The following is a 23,180-nucleotide window of genomic DNA, read 5'->3' on the forward strand; positions in this document are numbered from 1 at the left end:
GGGGCAGGCGGAGGGGCACCGGGTCCAGGCCTGGGCAGCGGGAGGCCTGTGACCCCACCTCAGGGTCCGGGGGGCATTCTCAGCCCCATCAGGAGGCTGCAGAGATACGCCGGGGCCTTCACCCAACAGAGCCGTCAGGTACCAGGAGTCTGACCTGCATCTCCAGGGTTAATTCTGCCCGCGCTCCTTGGAGAGAGTCCCGGGGCCTGCCAGCTGTCCCCTGCCTTTCCGCCCAGTAAACAGCTCCCAACAGCCCTGCAGGGAGGGCAGGGAGCCTGGGGGCATGTGCGCATGTGTGTGAGAGACATGTGCATGTGTGTGCATGTGAGTCCATGTGTGTGCATGTTAGTCTCTGTGTGTGTGACGTGTGCATGTATATACATATGTGAGTGTGTGTGGTGCTCATGTGTGTAGCTGTGTGTGCATATGAGTACGTACCGTGTGTGGGCGTGCGTGCGCATGTGTGCACTGTGTGTGGGTGTGTGTGCATGTGTGGGGCGTGGAACACCTCTCCTCATGCTATCCTTACATTGCAAGCCTCAGCTCAGACATGACCTGCCCCCCTCAAGGCCCGGGGGACCCTCCTGCCTGGGCCCAGGTGCCCTAGACCAGAGGTCGCCAACCTTTCAGACCTCACGGACCCCCTTGGCAACCGCTGCTAGACAGGGGCCTGGGCAGAGCCTCAGGTGCTCCCTTTCCGCAGAAGTGCAGTCCAGGTGGCCAGGGAGGGAGGGAGGGAGGGAGGGAGGGGGGAGGGAGGGGGAGGGAGGGGGAGGGAGGGGGGAGCGAGGGAGAAAGAAGGTTCAGAGCAGGGAAGCACCCATCCGGCAGGGAGCTGGGGACAGTCGGTGGCAGCCTCCCTTCGCCCTTGGAGGCCGGAAGTCCGGACCCAGGCAGCAGACTGGGGGTGGGTGAGGGTGAGCTGTGACCTCACCTGGCGGAGGGGCTGGAGCTCCGGGGTTTGTAAGGACACTGATGGGATTCATGCTCATCACCCCCACAGGCCCCGCCTCCTGACACCGTGCCCTTGGGGTTAAGATTGAACACCTGAGTTTGGGGGGCACATTCAGTCCGCGCTCCGCCCCACACTCACCGCGCCTGTGGCTTTGCCGTCACCTGTGCAGGCTGCTGCCCGGGCGCCGGGGCCAGCCCCACGGAAGGCCCTCCGGAGTCTGAAAGGGGGAGGGAAGCAGGACCCCCGTGGACCCGCTGCTCGGACCTGGGTGGGGGGTGAGGGCAGAGCGGGCCTGGCCTTGCCCAGCACAGAACGGAACCCGCGACCAGGTCACAGCGACGGGCCTCCTCGGTGGACGGTCAGGTCTGGGAGCCGCCGGGCAGAGGCGTGAACGAGGCCCCGGCCGGCCGCTGTGGCTCTCACTGCCCCGGGGGAGCCCGGCTCTGCGAGGCGGCGGGTGATGGAGGGATGTGACAGCCGGAGGGACTGCTGGTGGCGCGGAGCGGGCGGGACTCCCGGCCCCCGAGCGCAGGGACCGTTGGCGGCTCCTGAACGCAGGCCGCCGCGCCCGGCAGGGAGGTTCCTGGTTCTCACCCACTTAGCGTGAGAAACCTGGTGCTTGAAACAAAACGAACTGAGGAGCGGAGTGGATCCAAGGAAGCAAGGAAGAGAGCGTGGAACCTCGGAGGGAGGCCGGGAGGCAGGTGATCAGCCGAGGACCTTGGAGCAGAGATGCAGGCCAGGGACACACACAGGGGCGGTGAGGGCCTGGGCCAGGGGAGCGGGCTGGAGGGGGTCAATGGGGGAAAAGGGACATGTGTAATGCTTTCAACAACGAAGATTTATTTACTAAGAAAATAAGGAATGCGTTACTGAGGCATCGATGCCGCCAGCACGCCTTCCGAGCCCCGCACTAACTGAAGGCGTCTGCGAGGCTGCGGGCGCCAGGGGCCCCCGGAAACGCCCCATCTCATCAGGGCTCGTGCCCTCCGGAGACCTCGCCCTGTTTGACATGCAGCCCGCGCTTCTCCAGGCGGCTGGGAACAAAGCTGCCGCAGACACGGCCTCCCCACGGCCCGGCTCCTGCTTCCGATTCGGAGCACGTGTGCCCGCGACCGCCTGCATTTCCCCGACTCCCGGCCGGCGAGGGAGGCTGACTGAAAGGACCCGACCCCTTCCGCTCCAGTGGAATCGCCCCTCTGTGTGTGACGGGGGAAAGGCAATGCACAACGTTGTGTTTTTAAATAAAAAAACTTTATTTATGAAATGAGCTAGCAGCCAACCGGGTAAGACAGCCTGCGGCAAGTTACCGTCCGGGGCGAGGCAAGCCCCTTGGGGAACACGTGGCTGAGTCACAACATTAGTGATCGGTCCCTGTAGGTGCTGAGGGAGCTGTTTCGGGGGGGGGGGAGGGAGGGGACCTCCGTGTTTTCATCATCCGGTGCGTGGAGCGCGTGCTGATGCGCGAGTTCACCCCGAGCACAGCGGCTGCACCTGCTTCTCGCACCGGCTCCCCGCTAGCTGCAGGCGGCCGGGCGAACCTGAGGGGGGGAACCTGAGGGACGCCAGGCCCTGGGATCGGGGGTGGGGATCCCCCTCAGGGCCGTCCGCCCCGGCAATGGCGCACCCTCAGCAACAGTGTGTCGGGCCGACGGGCGCGGACACAGCTTCAAGGAGCCCAGGAGCTTTGTTTGCGCGTCTCCTGCGAGACGGAGGGCGCCCTCCAGCAGGGGGTAGGGGGGGTCCCCGCTCCTGCCTGTGAGACGGGCCACGGACGCTGGACTCTGAATGTGGACAGGCATCGCGCATTTTGGTCCAAAGCAAACATTATCTATGCAGCGTTTCAGGTAATACATTCACTAAGATTTAGCTGTTAATTTCAATGGAAAAAATGCAATATAAAAACACGACTTCGTTAAAACATACAACGGGCACATGATGCCCCTTCGGGAAACCCAGCTCACGTCGGAAAGCCAGTGACACCCCCCCGCCCCCGCCCCGGCTTTCGTCACCGTCACAGGTCCCGCCCGGGCACGAAGACACACGATATAAATAAACAGCGGCTCTGGCCGGAAGGCGTGGTGAGGCCGAGTCAGTCCCCGCTCCGCGGATCCGCGCGTTCCCGGTGCTCAGCTCGCCCGGCCCCTCAGCCACGGGATGGGAAGGGGTGGAGGGTGGCGCTGGCGGGCGGGTGGTGGCGGGGAGCGCGGGGAGCCCCCAGTCTCCTGCCTTCCCGCGTTGGTCCGGTTCTCCGCAGGAAGGAGGCCGGGGACGCCGCCCCCACGATATTGCACGTTTCTCCCCGAAGCTGTTTAGTGGTCCCGGGGCGCAGACGGGCCGTCCCGTGTCACACGTGCAGCAGGGGGATCTGCCAGACCATGACGGAGGAGGCCAGCTCCTCGGGCCGCTGCTGCCGGGGCCGCCTGCCCACCCGCCGGTGGCCCTGGCCCCCGCACGCCACCAGCACCGAGCTGACCCTGGCCCTCCGGGCGCGGCGCCCTCCGCCCGGCAGGGTGCTGGGGTGCCGCAGGAGGTCCTGGAGGGTGCTGTCCTCGGGCCGGGGCTCCAGGGACCCCGACGACCCCGACAGCTCGCTCCTGTGCGTCCCGGAGCCCAGCGAACCCCCCAGCCACACGGCGGCGTCGGGGCCGCCCGGGCTCGGGCTGGGGCAGGGCCCGGCGCGCTCGCTGGGGGCGGCATCCTTCCGGTCTTCCTCCTGCGGCTCCGGGCCCGGCGGCGGGCTGTCCCCGGGCTTGTCCCTGTCGGCGCTGGGCGCGGCGGCCATGACCAGGAACTTGACGGGCCCGTGGTGTGCGTGGTAGGAGACCATGCCCCGCCCTGCGGGGAGAGGGCTCAGCTGTGGCCGGGGCAGAAGCCGGGGCCCACCCCACCGTCTCCGGGGCCCACCCCACCGTCTCCGGGGCCCACCCCACTGTCTGCGTCCCCCTGACAACGTCCTGCACAGACGCCTGCGACCTGAGCGACAGTTAAAGTTAAAATAGCTCCGAGGTGATGTCCTCGAGGGCTTTAAGTCAATACAAAGAAAGCTTTCAAAATGGTGGCCGGGAACACGGTGTTGGGTTTTGTCAACAGTATTCAGTTCTAGTATCTCGTGCTTTTATTTTTTTATTTTAGAGAGAGAGAGCAAGGGAGAGGGAGAAAGAGAGAAACAACGATAATGAGAATCATCAATCAGCTGCCTCCTGCACACCCCCTATGGGGATCGAGCCCACAACCCGGGCATGTGCCCTGGCCGGGAATCAAACCTGTGACCTCTTGGTTCATGGGTCGGTGCTCAACCACTGAGCCACGCTGGCCAGGCCGGGCCGAGATGGTGCTTTTAAAGCAATAAAACAGTCATTTCCCCGTGCTCTAAGAAAACATAATTTCCCTAAGTCTTGATGGAAAAACTATGCATCTGAAATGTGTCAGCGTTAGGAACAAGATGCCCAAACTTCCTGCCGTTTTTCATTACAGAAAGGCTTTGAGGTGGAGGGCAGGCTAACTCTATGGCTTTAATTCTGGGAGGGCTTTTCACTTAACACGTGATGAGATTCACGTTTCAGGCCTTTCCCTGAAACCCGGGGCCTGCACGCCGACTCCCCAAGGCCAGTCCGGGAGGGCTTCCCGGGGGAGGAGGCCTGGCCCAGGACGCGCGTCCCTGCCCACCACGTGCCTCTGGCTGAGACGGGTCTGCGGGCCCCCCTCCCCGCCCCCGTGTCCCACGTTGGCCAAGCTGACGACTAATTACAGGTCCGTGGCCGTGGTCAGCTGCCTCTCCTTGAGGGACAGCTGGGAAATTCAGAGCCCGCAGCCGCAGGGCCGCGGAGGGGGGCCGGGGAGGGACCTGACCACCCGGGAGGCACCTGAGCCTCACCTGGTGACTGAGGGAGCGGCTTGTTCCCTCCTCACCGCGACGCCACGCCCGACACCCCCCCACCCCGGGGAGCTGTGCCCTGACCCAGGACCCGGGGACGACCGAGCAGCCACCATGAGGCGTGGAGCCCAGGCCACTGCCCAGCACTGGGCGTGGACCAGTCACACGCGGGACAAGGACGCAGCTCAGAAACCAGGCCGCCAGGGAAACGTGTAACCTGGCAACACAGGCACACTGTGTAACAACCCTGCATGTTCTAAACACGGCACATTACAGCACGTGCTCCTTCGCACGGCAGGACGGAAGGACAAAAGGTTTGGAATGCACGCACAGCCTCCACGCACACTAAACCCCGCACGTGACGTGGCGCAGCAGCGGCCGGACGAGGAGGCGGGCCGGCCAGCGCGGTGAGCCGGCAGGAGGCGGGGGCGTGTCTGCTCACCTGTCACTTTGGGGATGCCCTGCAGACGAGGGACGGGCAGGGCCACCACGAGCCCCAGGCTGGTGCCCACCATCAGCAAGCCGTGGCCGACGAGCAGGCTGGTCACGGACAGCCGCTGGTGCCCTGCGGGGACGGAGAGGGGCGGCCGGGCGGCCAGGCGTGCTGTCTGAGCTGGGACGGACCTGGCCCCAGAGCCACGTCCACAGCAAGCCTCCAGGGAGCACCGTGAGGGAGCTCTGACCACCCTGCACCCCGTCCACGGGACGAGAAAGACAGGCCCGACCCTGGGAGCGTGTCCGGGCAGCCCCTCCGCAGAGCCCGCTGCGCCCCCGCCCGCTCCGCCTCGCTCGGGCTGGCACCCTCCGAGGCGAAGCAAATGCCACAGGTCATCTCTGCACCCATGTACTCTGTTAGTAAAGCAAGGAGTCCTGAGGCATACACACACACATGTATGTGCACTTGTACAAGGCACACATGCATACCCCTGTGTACACACATATGCATGTAGATGTGCACATACACACACATGCATGTGGCACACATACACTCAGACACATATGAACGCATACACATATGAACGCATACCCGCATGTGGGCTCACACGCATGCACATTCACGCATGCCCAGGGAGGGAGGTGCTGCCTGTGACCCCGAGGGTCCGCCCAGGGAGTCCCCCTCCTCTGGCTCCAGCTGCAGGCCCTGCCCGGGGCCCAGCCCGTGGAGTTAATGCTGAGAGCCGGCCCTCTGGATCGGTGGCTACACAGTCCGCACTGGAATCGGGTTCTCACCAATCCAGAGAGCCGCTGGCAAACGCAGGGTCCTTGCCCTGACAGGACGGGGCCCACGCGAAACTGAGACAGGCTGAGCCCAGCTCCGCCCCCCACCCCTCCTCTCCACACCGCTCCCATCTCCACGCACGCCCCGGCCCCGGCCCCCGACCGCCCCCACCCCGTCTCCATCACCCCTCCGCCTGCGGGACCCGCCTCCCCCAGCACCTGGTAACAGGTGGTGGACCGGGGTGGCGATGTTGATGTCCTGGAGGTGTTTGAGGGTCTCCGTGTGGAACAGGCGCAGCGTGGACCCGGCGGTGAAGGCGATCCAAATCCCCACGCCAGCGACGGCCATGTGCGAGACCACCATGCCCTCCTCCTGGTGCGCCTCCAGCTGGCTCTGCGGGGCAGGGAGAGGTGTGGGCGGGCATCGCGGGCGGGGCCAGGCGGAAACCCGCCTCTGACCCGCCTGGAGCTCCGGGTCCTGCAGCCGACCTGCCTGCGGCGTCCACACGTGTCGGCGGGGCTGCGGCTGCGTCTTCAGGTTTGTACAACCTGCTGAGCGCGGGGCTTGGGAGTGTCCCACCCACCCCTTGGGCTCGGATAACCCGAGGGCCCAGCCCCTGGGGTGGCGCGCTCAGTGCTGCCGAAGATGGGGGACAGAGCCGGCCGCACCTGCACCCCCACCTGTGACGCACCAACCCCTACGGCGCTGGCAAGTCACGTGAAGACATTTAAGCCTCCGGCTCCTTCCAACAGCACCTGGCCCCTCGCACCCGCTCAGCCCACGCCCACTCCGCTCCCACCCCACAGAGCACATTCCGGAACGTTCCTCTAGCGCCCCCGCCCCCCCCCCTCCCCGCCATCCCAGGTGGAGACGCATCTGGAGGGGAGGTCTGCCGAGCTGTGCCCACCTCTCCCTGCTTTTCCTGCACAGCAGGGACTCAACCCCTCCCTCCCTTCCTTCCTCCCCCCGCCCCCCCGCTCCCTCCCTCCCTCCTTCCTTCCCTTCTTTTTTAAGAAAGCAGATTTCTACTTCTCTCTCTATAAACGCACTTACTCATTTTGGAGCTAAAAATGCACAGAAAGGGGACTTTTATTTACATCAAATATATTACTTCTGAGTCTCCCGGATGCACAGCCAGGTCGCCTTTGGAACACTGGAAATGATGTTTGATTATAACGAGGCCACACTAACGTTACGTCGGCCTGGGAACGCGTGCTGGGCGCTATGGAAACCCTCGTTCAGTGGTTTGGTATAAATTGTGGGAAAAAATCAACACACTGTTTCTGCAGAAATGTTTTAAAGGAAGATTGTTGTGTTGTTATTCCTTCTCTGTGAGAAGAAACCCACGTTCAGACTGAAAATGTTCTTTCTGGCTCTTGTAAATTATATTTCTTCAAATAATAACTTACTGCACTAATAAATAACGGCCACGCCAGGGGGCTGCCTAAAAAATCTCCCTTAACCCACAAAACAACCTGAGAAGGCAGGTTTATCCCCATGGGACAGACCTGATCACTGAGGCCCAGCTGAACGGCTCAGCCAAGGTCACTGGGCCTCGGTGATCAGGTCTGTTAACGCGTTTCTCTTTCTACCGCTCAGTAAGACGTCTCTACTGCGAACATCCGCTCCCAGCCCCAGAGGCAGCACACGGGCATGTATTTCCCCAATCTTTAAATTATAAAAATGGTGATGCACACGCATAGCAGATGTGGAAAAGCTTCCAAAACTACCCGGCGAATTGCTCCCTTTCTTCTGGCAGCTCCTCGGCACGGACTGTCCCTGGGACGCCTCCCGGATTCCCGGTGGTAACACCCTTCTCCCACTCTGACACGGAATGCTCCGTTTCTGTCTCAGCACCGCGTTCACCGGGCGTGTTTAGGAGAACGGGGCTGGGGCCTGGCACAATGCCCTTCCCACACGGCGACCGTGTCCCCATCCTTGGCTGAAGAATCCATTCATCCCACAGCTCGGAACGCCACTTCCGCCCTGGCCAGGTTGCTCAGTGGTTAGAGCGTCGGCCCATGGAGCATGGGGTCTCCGGTTATGCCCAGTCAAGGGCATGTACCTCCGTTGTGGGCTGGATCCCCGGTCCCCGGTTGGGGAATGGGCAGGAAGCAACCAGTTGATGTGTCTCTCTCAAATCGATGTTTTTCACTGTCTCTCTCCCTCTCCTCTCTCCAAAAATCACTGGGAAAATATCCTTAGCTGAGGGTTTAAAAAACAACACCACCACTTCCATCGAAAGCTAACCTCCCACAGGACCCTGAAGACTATTACGTTCTCACTGAACGCAGTCTTTACAGGAAACGGCGAGCAACTGCTCAGGGTGAGTGGCCAGACCAGGGTTGTGGAGCTTCCTGGGCAATCCTCCTCCGGAGGAATCGGGAGGAGTTTTCTCTGAGCTTCCGGCAGGGCGAGGCGCTGCTGCGGGAGGGAGGCCCGACCTCCAGCCCTGGGAGGTGATGGGGGCCGGGGCCATCCTGGGGGCACCGCCCCCCCTCGGCACCGCCACGCCCAACCACTCACCTCCACGGCGTGCGTCTCCGCGCTGATGACGGAGACCTGGCCTCCCGAGGCGGCCCACAGCGTGTCCTCCGCCATCAGCAGGCTCCGGACCGGCAGCACGCCCAGTTTTACCACCTTCCGAGGCTCCGGGTCCCAGGATCCGTCTGAAGAGGAAGCACTTCTGTTAATTTCACTCATGTGCAGCGAGCCGTGCGCAGGGCTGGGGGAAGGGTCCGGACGATCCCAAAGAGCAGAGAGCCTAGTGTCCGCTGCGGCCCGCGGCTCAGGCGGGCTCTGGGGGTCTCGAGTTCCCCGGTGGGCACCGTTGTCACGGCAACCTGGGCAGCAGGCCGTGCCCACCCCCGCACAGCCGCTTGGTGTGTGCCGGACACGTTATTCACCCTAAGCCTCGGCTTCCTCCTCAGCAAAAGGGGGACAACAGTGCCACGGCCTGACAGGCTGTGGTGAGAATCGACAATAATGCGATGAAAAGCCCAGCACAGCGCCTGGCAGACAGGCGTTCCATAAAGACCATCATCTGTGTATATAAAAGCCTCACACACTAAGTGTCCCCTTGGGAGTTTGACCGCGAGAACGGGAGTTCGATCACTCGCTAGGACCTGCGCTGTTATGTTCACGGACGGCGCAGAACATGGCGGGTGACCAGCGATGGCGAGGGAAGGAGGAGGCAGGGAGGTGGGGAACCTGATTGGCCCTGATTGGCCCTGATTGCCGGCCAGGCCTAGGGACCATACCCGTGCATGAATTTTGTGCACCGGGCCTCTAGTTTACAATAATCATAGATATATGACGTGACTCAGTCATCATAAAGGGAATTGTACCCAAAATAATTCAGCAAATGTTTAAACACCCCCATTCCTGCTTTTATTTTAAAATATGCCTTGATATGGACTGTATTATTGGGGAGAAAACACATCTCCATGGAAAATGAAGAACTTGCTTCAGTGCTGAAACCCAGGAAATAGTAAGTGTTCTGGCTTCTAAATACTGCCAGACACCCACCGCTGAGGTGCATCACCCGGGGTGCGTGGTGAGAGCCAACAGACAACGTGAAGAACAATAAAACATCCCTTCAGCCTGGCTGGTGTGGCTCCAGGGTTCAGGGTCGACCTAGGAACCAGGAGGTCAGGGTTCGATTCCCCATCAGGGCACATGCCCAGGTTGTGGGCTCGATCCCCAGTCGGGGGCGTGCAGGAGGCAGCCCATCAAGTCTCACTCATCATTGATGTTTCTCCCTCTCGCTCCCTCTCCCATCCTCAATAAAATATATTTTATTGATTTCAGAGAGAGGAACGAAGAGGGAGCAAGGGATAGAAACAGCAACGATGAAAGAGTATTATTGATTGGCTGCCTCCTGCTGGGGATGGAGCCCAAAACTGGGGCATGACCGACCTGGAATCGAACTGTGACCTCCTGGTTCCTAGGTTGACACTCAACCACTGAGCCACACTGGCCAGGCAGGGGGGGAACCTTTGTTCTGCCAAGGGCCATGTGGATATTTATAACATTAGAGGCCCAGTGCATGAAATTCGTGCATGTGTGTGGGGTGGGGGGCCCTCAGCCCGGCCTGCACCCTCTCCAATCCGGGACCCCTCAGGTGATGTCCAACTACCGGTTTAGGGCCTAAACCGGTAGTGGGACATCCCTCTGGCAATCCGGGACCGCTGGCTCCTAACCGCTCGCCTGCCAGCCTGCCTGATCACCCCTAACCGCTTCTGCCTGCCTGCTGGTCTGATCGCCCCTAACTGCTCCCCTACCAGCCTGATCGCCCCTAACTGCTCCCCTGCAGGCCTGATCACCCCTAATTGCTCCCCTGCAGGCCTGATTGCCCCTAACTGCTCCCCTGCCAGCCTGATCACCCCTAACTGCTCCCCTGCAGGCCTGATCGCCCCTAACTGCCTCTGCTTTGGTCCCTGCACCTGGGACCCAGGCTTCCCTCCCTCTGGCCAGCCACAGGCACCCAGACTCAGGCTTCCCTCCCTCTGGCCGGCTGCAGCACCCGGGACCCCAGGAGGCTTCGCCCCAGCCGGCCACAGGCACCTGGGACTCACGGCGGCTTCTCCCAGGCCCCAGCTTTGTCAGGAAGGATGTCCGAAAGACGTCCGGTTGGACTAATTAGCATATTACCCTTTTATTAGTATAGATTCACAGGCCATACAAAATGACCAACTTAAAAATGAGCTGCTCTATGTGGTCAAACATTTAATTAACTCACCCCAATGCCTCGGTAGGGCCAGACCAAGTGATTTCACGGGCCTTATATGGCCCGCAGGCCAGACGCTCCCCCGCTGCCTTACAGGAACAGGAGACCAGAGCCCTGGTGGCCGTAAGTCACGGGGAGAGGGCGCCCTCTGCAGGCAGCAGCGGCCCGACCTCGGACTCCCAGCCCCTGAACCCCGTGCGCGTCTGTGGCATTGGCTGTGGCAGCCACCTGCCCGCGTGACCCCGTCACCTGGTGCCTTCGCGTAGACGGCCACGGCCCCATCGACCAGGCCCGCGTACAGGCTGCGCGGCGTGCAGGCCAAGCTCAGGACCGCGGCCTTGTCGGGCGTGAAGAACTGCTGCAGCCGCACCTTCTTGGCGCCTGGGCTGCTTTTGTAGACGGAGATGCTGGAAGAGAAGGGCGAGCCGTGAGCCCGCCCGCCGCGCGGACAGAGCCCATGCCGGGGCCGCTGCCCGGGCCGCCGCTTTCCACGGGACGCCCACCCTCACTCCTTCCAGAAACGCCAGCTGTGTCTTAGCCTCTACCACTTTGGCCTCTTTCTGGCATTTTAAAGGAGAAATTTAGCCCGGCTGGCATGGCTCAGTGGTTGAGCGTAAACCTATGAACCAGGAGGTCACAGTTCGATTCCCGGTCAGGGCACGTGCCCGGGTTGTGGGCTCCATCCCCAGTGTGGGGCGTGCAGGAGGCAGCTGATCAGTTATTCTCTCTCTTCATTAATGTTTCTGTCTCTCTATCTCTCTCTTCCTCTCTGAAATCAATAAAAATATCTTTCAAAAAATAAGGTAGAGGAGAAATATTGGGCTACAAAGAAACGAGTCCCTCCGATGTCGGTTGGGAATTCGCATCAGGAGCCACGTTAGCTTTCCCGGAGGCGTGTCCGTGGGCGTCCATGACAACGCAGACTGGGGCTGTTTGTCCCCAACACACGCGGGACCTGCACCACCTCCGCTTCCCCGCACACGCCTCACAGACGGGCGTGACCGCTGCCTCACACTGGCCCAGCGATGGGACTACGACCAGCAGTGAAACTGTGATCGGGGCCGGGACTGGGACCGAGGGGGGACCCACCTTCCTTCCTCGGTCCCCAGGCAGACGGTGGGGACGCCCAGCGCGCTCCCGGCCGCGGTGCCGGGCTCCGGGGCGGGGCTGGGCGGGGGGCCCCGCTCCGCGGGCGTGTGCACCATGCAGAGAATGCGCGACTCCACGTTGAAGCACTCGATGACTTTGGGGTTGGAGTTGTGGAAGGAGATGATGGCGATCTGGCCCATCTGGCCCGTACAGCTTCCGATCTGAGGGGGAGGGGGGGACAGGAGGGGAGAAACGGGCCTGAAGCACCCACAGCCCACGGAGACCGGCGCTGACCCGCAGGGACCAGGGCCAGGGTCCCGGCAGCCGCCACGCTTGTATTTAAAGGACCTGCTAACAGAGCCCGCTTTTCTACGTGTTAATTAGGTGGTTTTTCCACAAGCGGCTGGGAAGGCCTGGGCTGGGGCGGGCTGGAGGGGCTCAATGGGGAAAGGGGGACATACCGAATACTTTCAACAATGAAGATTTATTTTTAAAAAAAGGCTATTTTTCTTTTAATTTGGATAACAAGAACAGAGTTTTGATTTTTTAAATCATATTTCATATGCTTTGAAAACCATACACCTCACTCTACACAAGGATGTTTACACACAACGTAAGTCTGAGGAAGCAGATTGATGTCAACTTTAGGAAATTTCAGTCGAGTTTACCCGCTGTTTGCCAGGAAAACTGCTCAAAAGAGAGGGAAACACCCGGCCGGTGTGGCTCACGGGCTGAGCATCGACCTAGGAACCAGGAGGTCACAGTTTGATTCTGGGTCAGGGCACAGGCCCGGGTTGTGGGCTCCATCCCCAGTGTGGGGTGTGCAGGAGGCAGCCGATCCATGATTCCCTCTCATCACGGATGTTTCTCTCTCTCTCTCTCTCTCTCTCTCTCTCTCTCTCTCTCTCTCTCTCCCCCCTCCCTCTCTGACATCAATAAAAGGATTTTTTAAACGAGGGAGGGAAGCGGTAAGCAGACCCCAGGTGGCCCGCAGCGTCTCCCTGGCAGGTGCCGCGCCTTGCCCACGCTGGCCTGCTGCTCCGTCCCCGTGGCCCCTCCTCCCGCTCGCTAGAGCCTTCGGGGACACCCGCAAGGCCCTCCCCGACGTAAACCTAAGTGCCACTGCTTTTCAGTGGACAGAGCCAGGCCTCGCTAGGACGAGAGCGGACGGAAAGAGAGCCGGCCTCCTGAGGGCTGTGGCGGGGGGGGGGGGGGGGGGGGAGGGCGGTGGGGACTGTGCTGCACGGATGGCTTTCCTTTCGCGGGTTTGGGGATGCGGTGACGCCCGCGCTGTGCTTCCTGTCACAGACGGCTTCCCGCTCCACAGGCTTTCCTGGGAAAGGCGCGGTCACCGGCCTGCTCCGGGGCCAGGGGCGGGGACAGCGGGGGGCGGGGGGGCGGGCAGGAGAGGGAGAGGGAAGGCCTCAGCTGCAGGCCCCGATCATGGAGAATTCCTCGTAAGGTCCTCACACCCCGAGGCGACGGCCTGCCTGTCCCTTCCTCCAGCGGCGGGGCCTTTTTGGACCGGCGCCCGGAGGACACAGGCGCCTCAACATGCACCGACCAGAAACGCCCGCTGCCCCCGGGGCGTAATCACATGCAGTGTTTCCTCTGGCACAAAGGCACTTTCTGCTGTTTCCAGTAAAAAGCCAGCAATGACTTGGAAGGTTGGGGGGCGGGGGCAGAGGAGAGGGGGACCCACACAACTGAACCCCCGAACGAATGAGAGATCTGAGAGAGTCTGTGAGTAAAGCCGGCTGTCTCTGTCTGAGAGAGTCTGTGAGTGAAGCCGGCTGTCTCTGTCTGAGAGTCTGTGAGTGAAGCCGGCTGTCTCTGTCTGAGAGAGTCTGTGAGTGAAGCCGGCTGTCTCTGTCTGAGAGAGTCTGTGAGTGAAGCCGGCTGTCTCTGTCTGAGAGAGTCTGTGAGTGAAGCCGGCTGTCTCTGTCTGAGAGAGTCTGTGAGTGAAGCCGGCTGTCTCTGTCTGAGAGAGTCTGTGAGTGAAGCCGGCTGTCTCTGTCTGAGAGTCTGTGAGTGAAGCCGGCTGTCTCTGTCTGAGAGAGTCTGTGAGTGAAGCCGGCTGTCTCTGTCTGAGAGAGTCTGTGAGTGAAGACGGCTGTCTCTGTCTGAGAGTCTGTCAGTGAAGCCGGCTGTCTCTGTCTGAGAGAGTCTGTGAGTGAAGCCGGCTGTCTCTGTCTGAGAGAGTCTGTGAGTGAAGCCGGCTGTCTCTGTCTGAGAGAGTCTGTGAGTGAAGCCGGCTGTCTCTGTCTGAGAGAGTCTGTGTGAGTGAAGACGGCTGTCTCTGTCTGAGAGAGTGTGTGAGTGAAGCCGGCTGTCTCTGTCTGAGAGAGTCTGTGAGTGAAGCCGGCTGTCTCTGTCTGAGAGAGTCTGTGAGTGAAGCCGGCTGTCTCTGTCTGAGAGTCTGTGAGTGAAGCCGGCTGTCTCTGTCTGAGAGTCTGTGAGTGAAGCCGGCTGTCTCTGTCTGAGAGAGTCTGTGAGTGAAGCCGGCTGTCTCTGTCTGAGAGAGTCTGTGAGTGAAGCCGGCTGTCTCTGTCTGAGAGAGTCTGTGAGTGAAGCCGGCTGTCTCTGTCTGAGAGAGTCTGTGAGTGAAGCCGGCTGTCTCTGTCTGAGAGAGTCTGTGTGAGTGAAGACGGCTGTCTCTGTCTGAGAGAGTGTGTGAGTGAAGCCGGCTGTCTCTGTCTGAGAGAGTCTGTGAGTGAAGCCGGCTGTCTCTGTCTGAGAGAGTCTGTGAGTGAAGCCGGCTGTCTCTGTCTGAGAGTCTGTGAGTGAAGCCGGCTGTCTCTGTCTGAGAGTCTGTGAGTGAAGCCGGCTGTCTCTGTCTGAGAGAGTCTGTCAGTGAAGCCGGCTGTCTCTGTCTGAGAGAGTCTGTGAGTGAAGCCGGCTGTCTCTGTCTGAGAGAGTCTGTGAGTGAAGCCGGCTGTCTCTGTCTGAGAGAGTCTGTCAGTGAAGCCGGCTGTCTCTGTCTGAGAGTCTGTGTGAGTGAAGCCGGCTGTCTCTGTCTGAGAGTCTGTGAGTGAAGCCGGCTGTCTCTGTCTGAGAGTCTGTGAGTGAAGCCGGCTGTCTCTGTCTGAGAGAGTCTGTGAGTGAAGCCGGCTGTCTCTGTCTGAGAGTCTGTGTGAGTGAAGCCGGCTGTCTCTGTCTGAGAGTCTGTGAGTGAAGCCGGCTGTCTCTGTTTGAGAGAGTCTGTGTGAGTGAAGCCGGCTGTCTCTGTCTGAGAGTCTGTGAGTGAAGCCGGCTGTCTCTGTCTGAGAGAGTCTGTGAGTGAAGCCGGCTGTCTCTGTCTGAGAGAGTCTGTGAGTGAAGCCGGCTGTCTCTGTCTGAGAGGGTCTGTGAGTGAAGCCGGCTGTCTCTGTCTGAGAGAGTCTGTCAGTGAAGCCGGCTGTCTCTGTCTGAGAGGGTCTGTGAGTGAAGCTGGCTGTCTCTGTCTGAGAGAGTCTGTGTGAGTGAAGCCGGCTGTCTCTGTCTGAGAGGGTCTGTGAGTGAAGCCGGCTGTCTCTGTCTGAGAGTCTGTGTGAGTGAAGCCGGCTGTCTCTGTCTGAGAGGGTCTGTGAGTGAAGCCGGCTGTCTCTGTCTGAGAGTCTGTGTCAGTGAAGCCGGCTGTCTCTGTCTGAGAGTCTGTGTGAGTGAAGCCGGCTGTCTCTGTCTGAGAGTCTGTGAGTGAAGCCGGCTGTCTCTGTCTGAGAGTCTGTGTGAGTGAAGCCGGCTGTCTCTGTCTGAGAGTCTGTGTGAGTGAAGCCGGCTGTCTCTGTCTGAGAGAGTCTGTGAGTGAAGCCGGCTGTCTCTGTCTGAGAGAGTCTGTGAGTGAAGCCGGCTGTCTCTGTCTGAGAGAGTCTGTGAGTGAAGCCGGCTGTCTCTGTCTGAGAGAGTCTGTGAGTGAAGCCGGCTGTCTCTGTCTGAGAGAGTCTGTGAGTGAAGCCGGCTGTCTCTGTCTGAGAGAGTCTGTGAGTGAAGCCGGCTGTCTCTGTCTGAGAGAGTCTGTGAGTGAAGCCGGCTGTCTCTGTCTGAGAGGGTCTGTGAGTGAAGCCGGCTGTCTCTGTCTGAGAGAGTCTGTGAGTGAAGCCGGCTGTCTCTGTCTGAGAGGGTCTGTGAGTGAAGCCGGCTGTCTCTGTCTGAGAGAGTCTGTGAGTGAAGCCGGCTGTCTCTGTCTGAGAGGGTCTGTGAGTGAAGCCGGCTGTCTCTGTCTGAGAGTCTGTGAGTGAAGCCGGCTGTCTCTGTCTGAGAGAGTCTGTGAGTGAAGCCGGCTGTCTCTGTCTGAGAGAGTCTGTGAGTGAAGCCGGCTGTCTCTGTCTGAGAGTCTGTGTGAGTGAAGCCGGCTGTCTCTGTCTGAGAGAGTCTGTGAGTGAAGCCGGCTGTCTCTGTCTGAGAGAGTCTGTGTGAGTGAAGCCGGCTGTCTCTGGCGGAGTGTAACCGGCAGCTTTAGGGAAGGACAAGAGGAAGCATCTTCCTCCTGAGAACCCACAGCGTCCCCGAAGCCAGGAGAGCCCCCCGCCAGGGCCCGCGATGACGCCCACGTTTAGACACGGGCCCGGGACAGTGGCAGCCACAGCTCCACGTAGCACGCCCAGGTCTCGGTTTCCTGTCCCTCCCACCGCACACCTGCCCGCCAGGGGCGTGGACGCGGGCGGCATCTTACCCACAGGAAGCCCTGGGCTGCGCCTGTGGGGTCCGGCCGGCCGGCGCGGCCCGGGTGGGGCTCGGGGTTGTAGACAGCGCACTCGATCTGAGGGGAGAGGCGGCGGTTAACCGGGCGGAGGCAGCGCGGGTGGGTCTTCAGCGAAGGCAGGCTCCGCGCTGAGCCAGCTGAACCCGAGACCCAGGCCGCGCGATCCCACGTGGCGGGGGGAGGGGGAGCGCAGGCCCGGGAGCGGACACCAACGTGCGCGCTCCGGTCTTGCGTGTCTCTTCGTGGACCCAGGGCCGCTGGGACGGGCCGTGGCCTGGCGCCAGGCGGGCTCAGCTCCTGCGTGGAGGTGGGGGGCCCTGCCCCCTCCCCGGCCGCCCGCCTCTCCCGGGGGAAGGGACCCCTCCGCCTCGGGTGTGGGTGTCCCGGAGACCAGCGTGAGAAATAAGGTCTCCCGTTTCCCGCAGACACACGCACGCCTGAGCCCACGCGGGGGACGTGAACAGAACGGCACCGGGAGCGCGGCCCACGTGGACTCTGGATGCTGCCGTGCGTGGCACAGCGTCCACGGGTGGGGTGCACCCCGCTCCACACCCCCCAGCACCCAGTGCCACGACACGGCAGGCACAGCTTCAGACCAGGGGATCCCCGTGGGCCCTAATGCTGACCCCAGGGCAGGAGTGGCCGCGCTGACCAGGGACCCAGCACTCAGCGCTGGACTCTGCCCCCCGCTCGTCCCTCACTCCCCGAGCGGGACAGGAGTCCCCCACACCCTCCACCCCCCGCGGGGCGAGAGCCCCCCACCCCCCGAGCGGGGCAGGGACCCCAAGCGGCACGCAGACCCTCCGGCACCTTGAACTCCTGCTGCTTGGCCACGGTCACCGGCATGTGTCCCACGAGGAGCGGGTGTCTGTCCTTCGTGACCTGGTTCCCGTCGTCCTCCACGCAGAACCAGCCCATGTGGTTGTCCTCCTCTGTGGCGTTGGGGAGAGGCGCGAGGACGGCGTGAGGGGGCTCCCCGCGTGGGGGACGGGGAGCCCCCTGCCTCATTCCCGGAGCAGGACCCCCCTCTCCTCCAGGGGCGTACCTGCCCCCCCACTTCACACAGGGTGGCAGGTGAGTGATGGGTGGGGGCGCGCGCCCAGGGGGAGGGGCGTGACCTCGCCGCAGGAGCACGCGGGGCTATGTTTTCTGATCTTTGCTCATTTTTTTTAAGCAGCTGAGCCGTTTCAGTTCGGAGACAGAGTGAGAAATGAGATTTCCCCACCAAAGCTTTCCCTGCGGGTGAGCGCGGGATCCGAGGAGAGGACACAGCGGCTCAGCTTCCTGTTTGCGAGTCACCCTGCCCCGGGCTGGGGACCCCCCCCCCCCCGCCATGTGCAGGGGAAGGAGCTGCGTCGCCGTCCGCGCCCACGCACGCCCGACACAGGCCGTCCCGGGCCACGGCTCCCGGCAGCCGAGCGCGGCCCCCACAGCCCCACGGCCACGGCTCTGCTGTCCTTTATTTTCTGTTCATTGTTCACTGTCGGGGTGTGGCTGCATCTGACAGAATTCCACACATGCACCCCCCCTCCCCAGTGCTCTGAGCAGCAGACGCCTCGCCCTGCGTGTGAATTACATGAGAATACACGTCGACACATCTCAACCGCCCGTTTCATACGCAGGGGCCGGTGCTGCTGTTCACGTGGCACCTACTTCATCTGAAGCAGGGAGCTTGGATCCGCTTTGTCTAGGGGACACGCCTCGTCTGGGGACACGCCTCGTCTGGGGACACGCCTCGTCTGGGGACACGCCTGGTCTAGCGGACACGCCTCGTCTGGGAGCCCGCCCTTACCCAGCGCGAGCTTGGCCATCTGCAGGCTGCTGAGCCAGGACTCCTTGCAGGCGGGCGTGAAGGTGCTGAACACGGCCGTGAAGAAGGTGGGCCGCCCGGACCTGCGGGGACGGAGGGCTCAGGTCTCGGGGCCTCAGCGCCGCGGGTCCCGTGTGCCCGCCGTCCCCGTGACCGGGCCGCGGCGGGGACACTCACTTGTCCTGCTTGCCCGGGAGCTGCAGCTGGAGCCGGCAGCAGTCGGCGGCGCGGATCTCCTCCTCCTTCCGCAGGACCAGCCGCTGCAGCCCGGACGCCCAGTCGTGGGCCACGGCCTGGTTCAGGTTCTACGGCGGACACGTGGGCATTTCCCTTTTTCATTTTCCTTTATTGATCTCTGCCCCCCACTGGCCCGTTCCAGCCCCCCCCACCCCCCCGCAGGCCCTCACCCGTCCCTGAGCCTGTGGGCTATGCACATGTGCACACGAGGTCTTCATTGCTCTCTCCCACCCCCCACCCTCCCTGCCTTTCCTCGGAGGTTCGCAGCCTGTTCCGTGCATCTCTGAATATTTTTTAAAAATATATTTTTATTGAATTCAGAGAGGAAGGGAGAGGGGGAGAGAGAGAAAAATATCAACGATGAGAGAGAATCATGGATCTGCTGCCTCCTGCACGCCCCACACTGGGGATAGAGCCCACAATCCAAGCATGTGCCCTTGACAGAATCAAACCTGGGACCCTTCAGTCCGCAGGCCAATGCTCTATCCACTGAGCCACACCAGCCAGTGCATGGATATTTTCTGTTCACCAGTTTATTTGGTTCATGAGACTCCACGTATGAGTGAGATCATGTGACACTGTCTTTCTCTGACCAGCTTATTTCCCTTAGCTGAGGAGCGGCTGGGGTGGGGAGCATTGGGGGAGACGCAACGCATTTTAGAGTGAGATGGGACCAGGCGGAGGGGGTGGGGGGGAAGCAAGGCTGTCACACAAGAAAGAGAGCCTGGGAGGCGGCCGCGCGGCGGTGCTGGGCGTTTCCATGACAACTCACCCCTGGGGTCTGTGAAGGGACGTTGTCCCCCCCCCCCCGCCCCCCGCCCCAGCCCACCCTGTCCAAACCAGGGCAGACACGACCGCTCGGGTCTCACCGCAACCTGGTCTGGTACCACCCGCGACCCCAGGCCGACTCCGGCCGGAGGCAGACAGAGCGCCACGGCGGGCGGGCGGGCCCTCACCTGGTAGTGGCCCCGCAGGTCCCCGATGAGCTGCGCGATCTGCCCCACCACGTTGAGGTCGTGCAGCAGGTTCTGCAGGTCCTGGTACAGCTGCCCGGGCCCCACGTGGACTCTGTCTGCAAAACACGCACAGAAGGCGGGCTGGGCCGCGCCGCCGCTGCCCGGGAGGAAGACCGCGGACGAGTGCCGCTCGCTTCCAGTTTAAACAGTGAGCGCTTTCGGGCATTTGGAAATGCTGACTTTTCTTTTCATTTTGAAACTAGAGGCCCGGTGCACGACATTCGTGCACTGACGGGGGGGTCCCTCAGCCGGGCCAGTGCCCTCTCGCAGTCCGGGACCCCTCAGCGGACATCCCCCGAGGGGTCCTTAGCGCTGCCTCGGAGGCGGGAGAGGCTCCCGCCACCACCGCTGTGCTTGCCAGCCGTGAGCCCGGCTTCTGGCTGAGCGGCGCTCCCCCTGTGGGAGCGCACTGACCATCAGGGGGCAGCTCCTGCATTAGCGTCTGCCCCTGGTGGTCAGTGCATGTCATAGCGACCAGTCGTTCCCCGGTTTGGTCGATGTGCATATTCGCCTTTTATTATATAGGCTAATTTCAGATTTACAGAGGACTTGCACTCCTGAGGTTAAAACCTCTCAGAACCTCAGCACCTCCGTCACCACGGAAACCACCCCATGGGACCAGACCGGGGGCACCTGAGCTCAGAGCCACCTGTGCACACAGACAGCCTCCTCCTGTCCACTTTCCGTGGAAATGCACAGCCCGGGCACATGCCAGGGTTGCGGGTTCGATCCCCAGTGTGGCACATGCAGGAGGCAGCCGATCAATGAGTCTCTCTCATCATTGATGTTTGTCTCTCTTTCCCTCTCTAAAATCAATAAAAATATATATTAAAAAATAAACTTAAAAAATCTACAGTCTAGCTGAAACCAGTTTGGTTCAGTGGATAGAGCGTTGGCCTGCGGACTCAAGAGTCCCAGGTTCGATTCCGGTCAAGGGCATGTACCTTGGTTGCGGGCACATCCCCAGTAGGGGGTGTGCAAGAGGCAGCTGATTGATGTTTCTCTCTCATCGATGTTTCTAACTCTCTATCCCCCTCTCTTCCTCTCTGTAAAAAATCAATAAAATATATTTTAAAAAATCTACAGTCTGAAGACTATCCTATATAATAAACAGGTAATATGCAAATTGACCCTCACACCCTCACACAAGATGGCCGCCCCATGTAGTCAAAGATGGCCACCACAAGATGGTCGGCACGGGAGGGTAGTTGTGAGCGATCAGGCCAGCAGGGGAGGGCAGTTAGGGGCGACCAGGCCAGCAGGGGAGGGAGAGCAGTTGGGGGTGACCAGGCCTGCAGGGGAGGGCAGTTAGGGGCGACCAGACCGGCAGGGGAGGACAGTTGGGGGCGACCAGGCCTGCAGGTGAGGGCAGTTGGGGGCGACCAAGCTGGCAGGGGAGGGCAGTTGGGGGTGACTAGGCCTGCAGGGGAGGGCAGTTAGGGGTGACCAGGCCTGCAGAGGAGAAAAGTCAGGGGCGACCAGGCCTGCAGGAGAGGGCAGTTGGGGGCGACCAAGCCGGCAGGGGAGGGCAGTTAGGGGTGACCAGGCCTGCAGGGGAGGGCAGCTAGGGGTGACTGGGCTGGCAGGGGAGGGCAGTTGGGGGCAACCAGGCCTGCAGGGGAGGGCAGTTAGGGGCGACCAGGCTGGCAGGCAGGCGAGCAGTTGGGAGCCAGCAGTCCGGGATTGTGAGAGGGATGTCTGACTGCCGGTTTAGGTCCAATCCCTGTGGGTCCCAGTTTGAAGTGGGTGCAGGCTGGGCTGAGGGACACCCCCTCCCCATGATGAATTTCGTGCACCAGGCCTCTAGTCCTATATAATAAAAGCCTAATATGCAAATCAACCAAACGGTGGAACGCCCGGTCGCTATGACACGCACAGACCACCAGGGGGCAGACACTCAGGGCAGGAGATGCCCCCAGCCCACAAGCCCCAGGCCAGCCAAGGCGGGTGCCAGCGGGGGCCCCCCCAATCGCCCCACCGATTGCTCCACAGATCGGCCCTGATCGCCGGCCTGGTCTAGGGACCCTACCCATGCATGAATTTCGTGCACCGGGCCTCTAGTTCATAAATAATAACCGTAAATATGATGCAACAGCTGAAGCGTTTCCAAAGTACGTGATGCCTTCCTCTCACTTTCCCTGTGAAGTTCACAGCCCAGGGCCCCTCCATGGCCGGGGAGGCGCCGGGCGCTGGCCCGCAGCAGAGCCAGCCCCAGACCAGGGCTCGCTGTCCATCAAGTCGGTGCACACACAGGACAGGAGCCTGCATCCTAACTGCCACGGGACACGCAGCACAGAACCGGGCCTGGGGGACGGAGCCGGCCACATGCAGGAGCTTCGCCAGGAACCCGGAGTGGCCACTGCCCGCCCCAGAGACAAGCCCAAGGTCAGCACCCAATCTGGCAGGTCAGCCTGTCCGCCCGCCAACGCTGACAGTGTCACCCACACAGTTCCCACATCTCTGCCCACGCCGCCCACGCCAACAGCGAGGTCACTTACGTGGCTTGGCGTTGGCCACCACGGCCAGGCTCTCAGGTGGGTGCTCGGCGGCGCCCTCAGGGTGACCGTACTCGACGACCGCCACGTGGCCCAGCGGCACGCTCCACTTCAGCAGGTGCCTCTGGCCGGCCGGCAGCAGCGCGTGGCCGTCCTGGCCCGTCCTGCCACGACAACCCGAGCCATGGCGTGACGTCGGACACTTCCCACCCGCAGCTTCCCCAGAGGGAGGCCCGGAGCTGTGCTCCCCGAGCCCTGGTGCTCTCGGGAGCCAGCACCACCTGCTGCACGACAAGGCTTCCCATCAGGTGAGCGGGAGGGCGCCGTCCACGGTCTGCCCCGGAGAGCCCGGGGGAGGGACGGGACGACCTCACGGAGAGCCCGGGGGAGGGATGGGACGACCTCCAGCAGAGCCCGGGGGACAGACGGGACGACCTCCAGCAGAGCCCGGGGGAGGGACAGGCCAACCTCCAGCAGAGCCCAGCGCCGAGGGCTCCCCGAACACTGCCAACAGGAAACTCCTGTGGGGGAGCCCTCCTCTCACTGCCGCCCCGGGGCTAATGCTCACATTCCTTCTTTCCTCTCGAGCACAGCATAACCATGTTAGTGACATCAAATCACCTCATAGTCTCTGTGACCAAAACACGCATTGAGGCCCTGGCTGGTGTGCTCAGTGGTCAGAGCGTCGGCCCCGCACCGAAGGGTCGCAGGTTCGATGCCTGGCCCCGGTCGGGGCACGTGTGAGAGGCAACCAATGGTTGTGTCTCCCTCACATCGATGTTTCTCTCTCTCCCCTCCTTTCACTCTCTCTAAAAAAAACGAATGGAAAAGATATCCTCAGGCGAGGATTAACAGCAACAAAAGAACCTTATCGCATAGGCAGCAATTAAACGTTTAAAACATCTCATGATCCACACAGATCACTTTCTTCTTTGTCACACAAGGAGCAAACATGCAGAAAAACACAGAACACACGTACGGTCGGGTGAACCCGGAGAAAGCATGTATGAAAGCGTGTGTGCGCACGCGTGTGTGCGCGCGCGTGCGTGCGTGCGTGTGTGCGCGTGTGTGT

At 61.5% G+C, this 23,180-nt stretch overlaps 1 protein-coding gene across 7 annotated transcripts in view; it reads right to left on the bottom strand.

Annotated features, from left to right (window-relative positions):
• Positions 1-2,174: 2,174 nt before the first annotated feature.
• The window catches only part of ARHGEF10 (Rho guanine nucleotide exchange factor 10), a 64,337-nt gene continuing 43,331 nt past the window's right edge, over positions 2,175-23,180 (bottom strand). For all 7 annotated transcript variants that reach the window (XM_079779022.1, XM_079779021.1, XM_079779020.1 and 4 more), the window contains 12 exons: positions 22,112-22,272; positions 19,554-19,669; positions 18,538-18,665; positions 18,343-18,443; positions 17,361-17,482; positions 16,521-16,607; positions 11,870-12,090; positions 11,030-11,187; positions 8,578-8,720; positions 6,270-6,444; positions 5,275-5,397; positions 2,175-3,793 (listed from right to left, as the gene is read on the bottom strand). In XM_079779022.1, the coding sequence (XP_079635148.1) occupies positions 3,303-3,793; positions 5,275-5,397; positions 6,270-6,444; positions 8,578-8,720; positions 11,030-11,187; positions 11,870-12,090; positions 16,521-16,607; positions 17,361-17,482; positions 18,343-18,443; positions 18,538-18,665; positions 19,554-19,669; positions 22,112-22,272 (2,026 nt within the window). In that variant the 3' untranslated portion in view covers positions 2,175-3,302. The remainder of the gene's footprint in view (positions 3,794-5,274; positions 5,398-6,269; positions 6,445-8,577; positions 8,721-11,029; positions 11,188-11,869; positions 12,091-16,520; positions 16,608-17,360; positions 17,483-18,342; positions 18,444-18,537; positions 18,666-19,553; positions 19,670-22,111; positions 22,273-23,180) is intronic.

This window comes from Cnephaeus nilssonii (genome assembly GCF_951640355.1).
Source record: "Cnephaeus nilssonii genome assembly, chromosome: 8".
Lineage (NCBI taxonomy): Eukaryota > Metazoa > Chordata > Mammalia > Chiroptera > Vespertilionidae > Cnephaeus > Cnephaeus nilssonii.